Here is a 13,935-nt window from a genome sequence, read left to right as displayed (position 1 = left end):
TCGGTTCCTGGCGCAGAACATCCTTGACCCTCTAGTAAGAAATCCAGTGATTGCCTGTGGTGGTTGGGGCATGAACCAACCTGCTTCATGCAAATGCAAATAACAGAAAGCCCTGACCCATGGAAGAATCAGTTTATAATCAATGGAATAATCTATTTAGGACCTCAGTAACTGAGAGGGTTTCATGCTATGGTTTCCACATCGTGAGCAAAGGGACTTTTTATGGGATGCAAAGTCTGAGTGCACTCAGGGGTGGTGGATGATGGTAGTGAATCATTATTACAATGCATTTGCTTTTTGTGTCACCTTTTTTTTTTTAATTTTTTTGTTTGTTTGTTTGTTCTTGAACAGATTGAAAACATAGATGCATGCCTGAGTTTCTTGGCTGCTAAGGGGATTAACATCCAGGGGTTGTCAGCAGAAGGTGAGTCCACTGGTTTTTTAAGATTTCATGTTAAATGAGGAACCTGAATTACTACCTGTGATTGCAACTAGAACATCGAGTGTAATGGAGATTAATAAGGTTAATTTAAAATTCTGACAATCTTTACTTCTTTTTTTCCCGATCTCAGTGTGAAAGGTAGATAAAATACATATCTAATTTCTACACAGCTGACTTGTAACAATAATCAATGAGACCAAATGAGAATTCAGTCACTTCTTTACTTTCTGCTTAAAACCAGAAGTTTCTTACCTCAGTTCTATAATTTGCATATTGATCAGTGTGTATTTTACAGATATAAGTGAACTGCTGTCAGTTGTTTGCCTTTTGAGAGAAAAATTTATTTCCTTGTTCTTCAGTTACTCCCTTAACTGAATAACAATCCTACTTTCTTCTCATTTTAAAGATTTTTCTCATTTCCACGTGCACAAAACAATCAAATCCAAATGTTTTGAGCCAAAACAAAAAAGACTTTTTGACTTCTAATTAATCACTCTGCTTTTTAAGGGCATCAGAATTTTTCTGAAACCAAACTAGGTTTACTCTATTCCCTTATGCCAGTGCATATCTGCCAGGATCTGTGGTACCTGTTGGCTCAGAAGCTGTATAGCTATTATCTTATTAAGAGATCAAACAGATTTCTGTCATCCTCAGCACCAGCTTTCACTTGTATTTTCATTTAAATATGCTGGAAAAGCAGGTGGGTTCAGTAGCTGAATGTATTATATGACATCTCCATCAGTGCTTTACAGAGCAAATAATTGAATGTGTTGCATCAGGTGAGACTTCAAAGTTACATTTGATGACTGAGTCTCTTCACAAACTTAGTTTGGAGCAGGAGGCTGCAGCAAAATAGCAGATACTTAGAATGCACTGTTCTAACCTGAATAAAGCACAACTAGTAGAAGAGGAGGCTGAGTGTTAGGTGCATTCTTAGGCTGGGTTAGAACAGCAATAAGTATTTTCCTCCAAAGAGAAGCTTTACTATGCTCTGCCTGAGTGGTGCCAGCATTATATGCCTCAATTGCTCAGTTACAATCTGAAGGATTCTCATGTCAAGAAAAGAAAGCATGAGCTTTCAAAACTTCAAACAGCAGAAAGTTTGTTTGCCAGGAAATTATTAAAAAGAAAATGCAGCTGAGTCAGTTGTAAAAGCCAATTTTGACCTTAGCATGGAAATATTGTAAAAATACATTTCACATTATTTACCTGTCGTGATAGAAGGTAAAATATAAGTGAAATCGCAGATCAGTGACGAGAAAACCGCCTGGGTGTACAAAGTTGGCAGTGTCGTGCTGGGGAAGGGACAGCATGATTAATGCTCAGGGCTCTCCTGCCAAGTCACAAGTCAGGCCCAGCAGGATACATGTTATCCCATGGCCTCACTGATTTGGGATTTCTCCCTTTCTTTTACACTATCTAGGAATTAGTGTATTAAATCACACGGAAGCTAAGAAGGGACCGGTAATATTTGCTGCCAGCATATAAATGAGAACATTGTCTGGCTCCACCACTAACATTGAAGGAAGAGAATGGCAACTAGAGAGAGGGAGGGAATGAATATATTTTTATAAAATAAGTTAAAAGGCTTGAATGCAACAGTAAATTTCTCTTTCTAGTCACTCCGAAACTGAGTTGAGAAACACAGAATGGTTTAAAGTGAGGAATGTTGTTACCAAAGAGCCAGCGTCTCTGTGCAAGTTGCCAAGACCTGCTAGGTCAGCTGCAAATAACTTTATTTACTTCACTGGCAGGTCCTCATCTAGGAGGAAGGAAAAGGTTGTGATTGCTTCCAAACGGGAATAATCACTGAAATCTCCTGGGTTTGTTAAGAGCACGTATTTTTCAATAGGGCAGCTTCAGTGTGGAGGGAAGTTAATGATTCAAAAAGGGAATTTGGATGACTCCTAAATGTTGAAATAATTTGGGACTGCGTGTGTCATATCCTTCCAGTGTTGAAAAATCCTGCTTTGATATGTGCGTGCCACTTACAGAGAGTCTGTTTTTATGGATTTATGCCATGGAGATGCTGAGGATCTGCCATCACTGATGATGACCATGCTGTGCTAGAAGCAGGCGCCTTCCCCAGAAATGTGGAGGCAAAAAGGCATCCCCTTATCAAAGATCTAAAACCTCCATTTGTAGTTACTAAAGAAAACTGTGGAGAGCTGCAGACCTTTTCACTTCTTGCTGCAATTTTTTATTGTGCATTCTTTGAGCTGTCTTTCGATACCCCTGCTCTTAGACTTGTCTCCACACCAAGCTAGGTTTTAGACTCCTGGAATTGCAGCTGCCCAACAAAACTTGCTCTCCTTCACACAATATCTCCTTGCTGCCGAGATTGTGGAGGACATAAATATGCAGTAGAAACTCAAATTGATGTCACAAATAAGCAGCTGCACCTCCTCTGGGTGACAGATGAGCTGGATAATGATCAGCTGAAGACATCATGGAACAGTGGTGTAGGGGAAAGAGGCACCAACAGAGATATCTCAGGGTGGAAATCTCCAAAGAGTGGATTTGTGGGGTTTCCTGTGAAAACCAAATTCCAGTTTCCTCTCAAGTGTCTGGAGTGTTTGTTCCCAATATCCAGGACAGTAATTTTTGGCTCCGCATTTAGAATGGGTGGGTGACATACTTGTCCTTATCTGAGTTTAATGTGATACTGGAGCTGACCATGGACTGGAGAGGACTTGAAGCAGGAAGCATTTGAGACTCTGCCGATGTGCAGAGTGCAGTGAGGCTGAAGGACTCTTTGAAATACTCCTTTTGTATGAAGTGCAGGGTAGAACTGCCAGAATTAACCTCAGTTTTTAAGATAAAAGAAACAGAGGTACCTCTGAAAGTCTGATTTAAAATGTTTTGCTTCAAATCCAGAGGGAAGGAGACTCCTTTAACTCACTAGAAGTTTTCTTTTGATTAACTTTATTTGGTCAAAAGCAGGTTGCTCTTCTGATAAACACAGCAGAAAACAGGCAGCCATAGAAAGCAGCAGGTCGTAGGTGGGTTGTTGTTATAATTGCCTCTCACTTCACATGGAAATCAGTTTCCAGTTGCATATAGCTTTGCTAAATTTAAACAAGCAAGCCCATGGTAATTTCTTTTATCTTCTGGCCTGTATTTGTGCAGTTAAGCTTCCCAGTGCCTCTGGGTCTGTTTAGTTATGCTTCAACCTGTGATTAAATGCTACTTTCCTTACAGTTCTGTGAGTAATTTGAGTTCTTTACTGGAGATAAGGAAATCCTTGTTTCTGTGTTCTGCTGTATTTTGTGTCTCTTTTACTTTATTGTCTACTTCCATCCTTGTCCTCCCAAGCTAAACACAGATTATTGAAAAGAACCTGCGGATTAGAGAAGGAACCTACCTGGTGCAGTGAGGGAAGGGTGGGTTTGTGCATAGCACTGCATGGGAGCAGGAATGGGCTAGGGAAAGGCAAAACAGGCAGGATTAATTGGGAACCCATTGTTTAGGAAGAGACTAAAATTGGCCAAGAAAACAAAGGAAGACTGAAAATGTCTGCTGAAGGGCCCTGGGAATGATAATCCTTTAAACAAGGGAATGGGGGGTCAGTGGTGGGAGACAGCACTGATGGAGGGGCCAGGCTGCAGGGAGGAAAAAATGGGTAGGGAAACTGAGTCAAGACGTATGAGAGGAAAGGAATATCCTGAGTCTGGGTGATGACCAGGGCCACTTAGAGAAGTTCTAATATTCTCTGAGGACATGGGCATGGGCTGAGACAAATTTAAGAAAGAAAGTAAATTGTATTAGTGGCTGGGAAAGGAAAGTAGACTGAGGTGCAGGTAGACAAGGACACCAAAGCTGGAAGCTGGTGCAGAAAGGGGAACAACAGCTTTGAACCATGAGCCTCAGATTTGTTTAGGATTAGGAGCAGAAGTTTGTTTATACAGCAAAGATGTGCAATGTGAGCAGAAACGTGGCTGGAAGAGGGAGTAAAGGATGGAGTGGGGCCCATCACAAACTCAGAGCAACCTTTCAGCCAGACCTGGGAACAGAAATGAAAATTTTGGTTCTTGACTTTGTGCTTGCCCCTGTCTTGCCACATGTCCTTTTCTTCTTTCTCTCTCACAGGGCAGCAGTGAGCTGTATTAGTTCAAGTGATCTGTACAACACTGGCAAAAGTTCAGCTGTTTGATGTAGCTTTTTAAATTCACTTGTTAAATTTAGGAAATAAAACATGCTCAATAATTAAGTCACAGCACATTAAGGTTGTGTGCAAGGAAGAATTTGCCCTTTTGCATATTAAGTATAATACGGTGGTTAAGTGCATGGTCTGATACACCTCTTCTGCTTTGTATTTCTGTTTGCTTTTACATTTTTGCATTTGATATTGCACAGAAGAACAGGATGACATTTAGGAATTTAAAAGGTTATACATTCACTGTCAAGCTATCTTTAGGTGCATTGGGTGTTCATCCCTTACTGGCTTGTGATAGTATCAAAGCTGTTTGAATACAGCTAGGTCACCCAATAACCATATTTGCTAGTGCAAAACTTTTATCAAATTTTCTTTGTGGAAACGATTAGTCTGATATTCCAGAAATATGTGTGAGACCAGACTAGTTTCCTCCTTGTGCAAGTTTAGGCCTGAGAAATCATTTCCAGTGTGTTCTCCTTAATACAATTGTTGTTGGGGGGGTTCTGTTTTGGGGTTTTTAGCTACTTTAGTTTGAAGGAAAGATTTACAGGGACTTGCTTTTTAAGCACGCTGGCATTAACACTGACTGCAACAGAAATGTGATACATTGCTCAGTCACCGCGGGGAAGAGATTAGTTATTTACTTGTCCTTGGTGCTCACTGGCAGTCAACTGTAATGCCAATTAGATGTGCAGAAAGAAACTTATCCTAAAGGATATCCCAAAGGAGCTCAGTTCAGACAGTGTTCTGGGGTTGCAGTGGCTGACCCACTGCACTGTCGGAGAAAAAAACCCCACTGATGGCTGACGAGTGACTTCTCAACTTTGCCTTGCAGAAATCAGGAATGGGAATCTAAAGGCCATCCTGGGCCTCTTCTTCAGCCTGTCTCGATACAAGCAGCAGCAGCAGCAGCAGCCCCACCACCATCCGTCCCAGCAAGCAGGGCCTCCGTCCCAGTGCCAGGTGGGGGTCCCGCAGCAGCAGGTGCCAGCTCCGCTCCACACTCCGTGCCAACAGCCCCCACAAGCTCTGCAGCATCAGTTCAAAGCACAACCAGAAATGCAGTCCAGGTGGGAAAATCTCCTAAAGCTGTTTTTTTTTTCATTATTTATCTCTTTTTTTTTTTGCTTCTCATTGAAGGTCTTAAAAAGCCAAAGGAGCTCCTTTCCTTCATTCTGCTCTAGAATAAAGTGTGTTGGGAATGGAATGCTGGGTAGCAATTGACTTCGTGCCTTTGGAAATCAAAATGTGTGTTTAAATACATTCTCAGTGCTAGAAATCTGCAGCCCCATGGGTGTAGCATCCCTGCTGGACCAAGTAGCCACAGGATTTTAAAAGGATGTTTTTCTCACTATTCCTTTTTGCTTCTTTCTACTCACAAAGCATGCACATTGTTTCCCTTAGAAAACACACATTTTAGGCATATGAAAACGAACTTCAGTTCTCAGATTACAAGAGTTTCAGTCCCCACTAAGAAATGGAAGGGTTACCTTCCACTATAGGGAAGGGTTACTCTGACAGGGGTAAAAGAAATAGAGCTCATAACACCTGGCAGCAATCAAAATCAAATCTAGACTTTTTGGTCGAAAATAATATGTTGCTGGCTTTACATGAAAAATAATTTTCTTAGTTGGTGTTTGTTGGCACTCCTAGATCAGAGTACAGATGAATAGAAAGGGGTTTTATTCCTTGAATGTTTTTAATACTAGAAGTGCTCTGTCCAGGTTGGAATAAAAGCAGTTTCTGAGGCAGTACCACAGTAAATGCATGTGCATCCTTCTACTGGTCTTACCCTTCCCCTGCTAAAACAGGGAGAGTTTATTGGGGATAAGAAGCAGAATTAAAAGCAGAAATCATATTTGCAGTTACTAAAGTAGGAAGGCTTTTTTATTTTCAAATATCTCAAATTGAGGCTTGTTTGTGTTAACACACATTGAGGTGAACACTGGCTTAAGTGCTGCCTTATGAGGGATATAAACAGTTTAACTGAAGCCTTCCAAGTGACACTACTCAGAGGTTATTTGGGTTTGGCTTTTATGTCTTTCTTCACAAATTATGCTCATTTGGGTGTAAGCAATAGTTTTGTATAATTGAAAAACATAGTGTTGCTACAGCATGTATAAGCTTGTACAGGAAATAATTACTTTAAACCAAAGATGTGTTTGAAGAGATTTCTGCAACTTTTCTGTCAAAAACATGCTGAGATGCTGAACACTGTTTTGATATTTTTAGTCCATTATGTAGATTGAGCTGGCTTTCAAATAATTGAAAAATACATATATCCTGAAGATCTTCAGTGTCATGTTTTCTTAGTATGTACGAAAGTCAAATTGCTCAGATTCTACAGAAAATATATGTAATAAAGGATTGAGAAGGAAGAGAGGAATAGGATTGGGGGTTGCATGCAGATTTGCATGTTCATTACTCTGTAAAAATTAATTAATATCAGATTGTAGTGGTTTTGACCTGAAGTCATACTTGGGCAAGAAGCATTATATTCCTGTGAAATTAATAAAAAACCCTTTTCTCCCTAAAACCAGTCACTACGTTCAGTGGATTAAGGGGAAAAAAAAAAAAGTTTCTTTGTTCAATGTTCTCTTCCGCTTTTTCTTTCCTGTCACAGTGCATCTCCCAGGGACTCATCTCAAAGCAAAATCATCCGATTCACTCTTGGTCAGAAAAGGTCTTCTAGGTTAGCATTTCTTCATCTTCTGCAAAGCATGAATAATCCTTCTGCAATATTTCTGGGTGCATGTTTAGGGTTCCTGTTGAAAGCACTTTGTAACTAGGCCTTTACAAGAGGCTGAAATGTGGAAGTTTTAGATGGATTTAATTTTTTTTCTCTTTTTTTTTGAGGTGTGGAATGTGTTTTGGCCCACAGGGAAATAATTTGATTTTCTTGTTCTTAGGAGCTTTTGCTTTTGAGAACAAAACATGGTTCTGGGAGTTCTTTCCCCGCTGTATCAATTATATTTTGATCTGTACTATTGAAATCACAGAATCGTAGAAGTGACCTTAAAGATCATCTAGCTCCATCCCCCATCTGAGCTGCATCAGGCCAGTGTCTCAGCTAGAGGGGAGAGTATCACCTGCACGATGAGCTCTGGCTCATCAGAGCCCCTGCTGTTCCCAGTGCTCTCACACTCAGCACTTGTAATCTCCCTGGAAGTGATTCTTAGGTATTTGTTTTTTCCCTGGATCCCAGCATGACTTGCATGCCAGCTCATCTGACCATCTCATCTCAGTGATTGTGAGGGTTGCTGTGGTTATTAATCTGGTTATTAATCTTGTTTATTTTACTATTATAATATATTCAAATGTTTGACTAGAATATAGTTTTACATTGGTAAATTATACCATATCATTTTTGCTAAGCTTGTGAACTATAGCTTATGATCTTTATTCAGTACGTATAGATTGTTTTTTCTGCTGTATAATTTGGATTTATTTCCTGCATCTTATTTCTTTTATGGTAACAGTGAATCTCTGCAGAATAATCCCTGTTAAAAAGTTCCAAGTTTCCTTTTCATGTTCTTCCTTGATCATAATTATGGCTTGACAGCTCATATTTGCTTAACAGAGGTGCTGAGGAGTAGTTCAAGAGAGTGTTCTCCAAGCTCAGTACCTTCTCTCCAAATAGCAAGAACCCAGAGAAGTGTCTCCCTGAACCTGATTTTTTTCCTTAGATTTCACAGGCACTGCTGTGAAGTATCTTGACCTAATAGCAAAAGCAGGGGCTTAAACCAGTTAATTAAAATACAGTGGGGAGAAAAAAAAGTCTAAGAGAAAGGGTATCTTCAAGAGTGTTTTTAGCACATAGGTTTTTTATTCTTGTGTTTTTATTGGCACTGGTAATACTGATTCAAATGGAAAACTTGTCACTTCTTAAGTGGTCACATGGTTTGAGGAGCTTTATTTACTTTAAAATGTGACAGCTTTGCAAAACCTGTGTGGATATGTGTGGGGAGCCTTTTTTTATCCAGCAGTACAGGAAGATTGTCCCTTCCCTACTACTGGGAAACTCCCCTCCCATACTGGAGCCCTCTGGGGAGCCATTCTGGGGTGGGTGCCCCATACTCAGTGTTTCAAAACTGGGTAAAAACTTTGGCCTGAGGTACCTTGTAGAAAACCTAGCTCATTTCCTGTCAAACAAAATGAACTTTTCATGAACTTCCTTGTCCTGGTGACTTTCAAGTTCTCAAACAGTTTTAGTCACTGGTTGCCCTCAGCTTCTTCCCCTGTGGTCTCCTCTACAGTGGATGGAGCCTCTCTGGGGTTTTCTCATGGGTCCCTTGCTGCAATGATGAGTATGGACAACTTTTTAGCACTCCCCAGTGCTGGAAAAAGCTGGATAATTTGAGAGACTTGTCTAAAAGTCAACCTCAGAACCATGATGTGCTGTGCTGAATCTGTGGTGGTTTGAGCTTGTAAATTAATTTTTGGGTTTGTATTTGAATGATGCCCTTGTGTCTTAGACTCTTCTGAGCTTTGAAAGCATGTGCATGCAGCTTCTGACATTTTGGCTTTTTCTTCATGTTTTTTTTCATATTTTCTATTTCTTCACTAGTCTTGGAGAAGTCAGTTTATTTAGGAAGCCCTGCCAGGTTCCTTCCTGACTTCTCTTCCTTCTCTCAGAGGCACAGCGGTGATTTGGTCATCCCCACTCTCTCTGACAACTGGGACTTCTTCCTTTTATCTTATTATTGACACAAGTTATTTAAATATATTTTTGTATTTTATATAGAGAAGCTTTAAAAAGATTTGTGTGTGAATGTTGGCTTTGAAGTGTTCTGAGATGTGATGCCAGTGGCTTTCCTGATTCTCTTGGGCTTTTTAGAGAAGTCTTCCACCTTCCTTTTTGCCAGAAAAGCATAAAAGCTTGTGTACTTACTCCAAAATAACTGCATTTTTTTTCCTAGTTAATCAGGTAAATCTGGTAAATACAGGCTATGGTAAGAAAATGCTGGAGGAGACAGATGCCCAGTTTAAACCAGAGGCTTATACCAGCTCACTGATAATGTGGTTACTCTAGGAGAGGGTACTGAAGCTTTGTGTGATTTATATAGGCTTAAGTAATTAAACCAAGTAAAAGTTTTGCTGGGCTTGGCTGCTGAGCTTTGTAGCTGCCAGGGCAGCGATGTGATGTGCTTCTCTACAAGGGAAAAGGCAGCCAGGTGCCATCTCATTGTTATTTCTGAAATAAGGGCGGCATGTGGCGAAGTCTCCGGCAGTCTGGTTTAAGAACATCAGTGCCTCACTTACTCTTAACCTTTTGCCAGTGGTATTGCTCCACTGAATTTACCTGTAACTATTTCCGATTCAGCAGATTTATGGCAGGTGACTGTTAATTTTGTCTCAGGGCTTTTTTTCTGGTGTAAAACAATTCAGACTGTATCTTGTTTGACATAAACTTTTCATCTAAGATGATTCTTTGATTTGTTCTTACGGAAGCAGAAAGACCCTTATGAGTCTATACTTGTGCTGTTGATCTTTTGTTTTCAGCTTATGCATGGTATCCCATAGACTCTTCCCCAGAGTGCTTTCTACCTGTGTTTAATCATGCTGTAATTCTTCCACCAGACTTCCAGGTCCCACCACGAGGGTGTCCGCTGCGGGCAGCGAGGCCAAAGCTCGTGGTTCCATCAGTGCCAACAACCGACGCAGCCAGAGCTTTAACAACTACGACAAATCTAAGCCTGGACTTCCCCCTCCAACCCCAACAAGCAGCAATGACAAAGGTAAGCAGAAATTTTTGATTTTTCTTCATAGTGGTTTCATTCGGAGGAAGCTGGATTTTCTGTTAATCTCCAGAAGTTGTAAGACTGTCTCAAAGCTGTATATTGTAAACATGACATCTGCAATCCAAACCCAGCTGGAGCTTCTTGAAAAATTATAGTCCTTCTTTAATATATCTGAAGTTGTGACTTGCTGGCCTGAAGGTACCTCCAAAAAATAACTTTAAAGTCCTGGCACTGGTGAACCATGTTTTTTCATTTCGCCTCAAGCACAGATAAGGGGGAATGAATTAATCATGAAATAAGGCATTTTGATGAGTAGTTTGACAAGAATGAAAAATGACCACTAAAGATTTCTCCAAAGTTTTTATATGATGCATAGTACCATTTGCTTTAATTTCCATCACTGTTGTGGAAGATCCTGTAAGATACAAAATTACACAATTTCAGTCTAATTTCAAGAACCATCTAGTGTTGTGTTTGAAGGCAGGAGCATGTTACATTTTATAAATGTTGCAGTGAAATGATGTCTGTGGCAGGGCCTCAGAAACACTCAGAGCCGTGCTGTGTGTGATGCAGAGCTTTTTTGAATGACATTTCCTGACTTGTGTCCATTCACTAATTTAGTGATCTGACAGCATTCATTAGCTTGAGTTTGTAGCTCTGAGCTCCGTGGTGCCACACGTACCAGTGGGGCTGGGGGGATGTGACTGGTGAGAACTGACCGCATCTCTCCAGTCTGATACGGTCAAATTGCCGGCTGGGGGCGAGTTCTGGATCCTTAAAGTCATTCTGCTGACAAAGATGGGCCAGCCCTGCACTTCAGCACAGGCTCCTTGCAGTGACTTGACAGTGGCAGCCTTCGGGCTCGAGTCTCCTCGCTGGCCGTGCGTAAGTTCTAATAACTGTAATGAGCATTTTGCTCCAGGGAAAAGCACTGGTCTGGGTCAGCTTGTCTGTGGTTCTCATGCTTGGTTCTTTCCAGGAAACTCTGGGCTTTCTTCTCTAGTTCTCCTAGGACAGCATGTTGGTAGATTTTGGAATGTTACCCCAAAAAAGTTATGGTGGCAGTGGAGGATCCTCAGCATCCTCCAGGGACATTCTGAAACGCCCTGATCAGATTTTGTATAAGAGAAAAATTAAATTCACCTCTGTATAATATAATTATTATAAGTATTAAGTATTACAAATTAATGTATTAGCATAATATGCTAACAATTTCGTAGTATTCTACCTTGGTAAATCCACGCTTTTTTAGAAGGTAAATTGTGTAAACAGTAATGATTTAACTGTAACATCAGCATGTAATAGTTGTCTCTAAATCTGAACCAGGTCTGGCTTTCAGTTCAGAGAACAAGCTAACAGGTTTCAGTGGGAGCAGTAGAAACCTTGTTTTTCTGTGTAATATCTCCCCAGTCTCTTTCTTTGTCCTTCTTGTGAGTACTAGACTGGGGAGAGGTGGGGTGGAATTTGTCTTGTCCTGAAGCATAGGTTGGTTGTCTGGATGATCCCTACTCCTTATGGGTGGTGTGTTGTTACGCTGCATGGAGGAGAGGGCTTCCATGTATTTTAGCTTTTTCTCAGTTTACCAAGATTACTAAATAAGGAAAGTAAAGTACTGGTTTTAGTCTTCAAAAGAGAAAAAGAAAGAAGTCCTCATGCATACAGAGAAATAACAATAATTTGTCAACTGAGTAACTTAAATATCAACTGCTTTTAGTCAGTTCTGGGAACCCTCATTCCTCACTGTAATTCATCTCCTGAGAAAGATAAACTGGTTGCTGAAGAAGCACATGAGATGAGCTGCTTCCTATGAGTATTACAAATGACTAAAGGAAACAAGGCTGGTTTTTAGACTGACAATCTACATAAGTTGCATTAACTACTCAGAATTTTGCTCTGGTCAAAATTTCCAGTCATAAATTATGGTCTTAAAAAAAAAAGGGAGCTTATGTAAAGTTGAACTTGAACTTTTCTTAAAAGTATAATCATGACACAAAGTTGGTCTGCATCCATGAAAAACAAAAGCAATTGGTCTGACAAATTTTTGGCTTATTTTGAAGTTAATTGTAACATTGCCAGGCAAAGTTTATTGTCAGAGTGCTAAGACAATTCATGTTTTCTGACCCATATCCTGTGTTTTGCCTAAGAAAGTGAGACTCACATGACTGTGCTGTGTGCCAGGCTTGGTAAGTTTTCATCTCTTTACCCAGTACCTGCTCTGTTGTGTGTTTTTGAGGAAGGAAATAGGAGAAAGAAAAATCAGCCTCTTTTGGCATGATTGGTCACTTTGTGATAGAAGGTGGCCTTCAATGTCTTATGTTTGAATCATTTCTTACAAAAAGTAGGTTGTAATTTTTAGCTTTTATTAATCTGTGACCTTTCCCTCCAAATGCAAATTGTCTTGTTAGTCAGTCGTCTGTGTCTTGTGGCGATGAAAGTGCATTAATTGAAACAGAATGCATCGGGAAGGAAAAGGACAGCAAATGGAGCATGGAAGAACAGCCAGCTACTGGGAAATAAATAACCTAGATTTTTCAAAAGATTCTGTAAGTCAGTTACTCATGAGACCACTGGTTTCCTAAAAGTCTTGGGGAAAGGATTTGTGTAATATTGAAAATTATTGCACCATTGCAAAAAATAAGAGGTTCTTGGATGGATGCATGTGTTTGATGTGAGGTGCACACAAAGCAAAGGAACATGTAAAGAGATGCAAGTCTCTCTTCCCCACAGCTGACCTTGTGTTGTCAGTATTTTTGTTTTCTCTCTGTCTCCACATGCTGTCTGACACCACTTTCAAGATACGGAGAAGAGATAAGTGTTCTCTAGTAAGGATCACTTAGACACCTACTTCAGTCCCATGGGCACCTTCTTTGAGCTTAGGGCCTGATGTCTTTAACTTGCTTTTTGGAGGTAGCCCCTCAGTTTATATGCAGAATTCCCTTTTTATAGGGAGTTTACCCAAACTCAGAGGAATTTCAGGACCCTCATTCCTCACATCATAAAGTGGTAAAACACTGTGGTATGGTTTTTTATTTATTGTCACAGTGATTAGCCATTTATAATTGCAGTTACATTCTAGATGGGGTACTTTCATGTGTGTAATTGGTGTTGCAGGCTTTTTTTAAAGAAAAATGCCATTAAAGTCTTAATTGCATTTTTGTTTTGTGGGGAAATAAGCCACTCAGGCTTGCAGTTTTTGGGTTTTTTTTATGTCATCCTAATCCCTTCATACAGCTGGAGCCTTTTAGCTCTCTTCTGAATTGTCAGAGTTACTTAGTCCGTGCTTATGTAGGAATAGCTTTGGTTTACTTCCTTGTCCTTTAATGTTCTTGAACACCACAGGTCTACTATGGCATGGAAGGCACTGGACACTTTCCAAGGTCACTACTGAACTCATCTAAATTATCAAAAACTTTTCTCATGAATGTAGAGAGGCAAATGAACATTGCGTTTCTATGCCTGTATGCAGTTATTAGTTAGTGGTTACCTTGAAGCTCCACATTACCATGTCCTTCTAATTGTCCAGTAGGATCACCAAATAAAATATAGCCAAAATTTGATTTGCATATGCAGTTTAGAATACATAAATCTACTTTTTA

General features: G+C 40.1%; 1 protein-coding gene across 11 annotated transcripts in view; it reads left to right on the top strand.

The window, feature by feature from the left end:
* Nucleotides 1–13,935, top strand: part of NAV2 (neuron navigator 2) — a 366,621-nt gene that overhangs the window by 237,635 nt on the left and 115,051 nt on the right. For 6 of the 11 annotated variants that reach the window (XM_048306042.1, XM_048306041.1, XM_048306039.1 and 3 more), the window contains exons 4-7: nt 352–424; nt 5,434–5,668; nt 7,222–7,290; nt 10,179–10,336. In XM_048306042.1, the coding sequence (XP_048161999.1) occupies nt 352–424; nt 5,434–5,668; nt 7,222–7,290; nt 10,179–10,336 (535 nt within the window). The remainder of the gene's footprint in view (nt 1–351; nt 425–5,433; nt 5,669–7,221; nt 7,291–10,178; nt 10,337–13,935) is intronic. The other 5 variants (XM_048306045.1, XM_048306044.1, XM_048306043.1 and 2 more) reach the window with 1 other exon arrangement.

This window comes from Corvus hawaiiensis, chromosome 6 (genome assembly GCF_020740725.1).
Source record: "Corvus hawaiiensis isolate bCorHaw1 chromosome 6, bCorHaw1.pri.cur, whole genome shotgun sequence".
Lineage (NCBI taxonomy): Eukaryota > Metazoa > Chordata > Aves > Passeriformes > Corvidae > Corvus > Corvus hawaiiensis.
The sequence above is the reverse complement of the archived record's forward strand: the minus strand, read 5'-3'. Positions and strand labels throughout refer to the sequence as shown.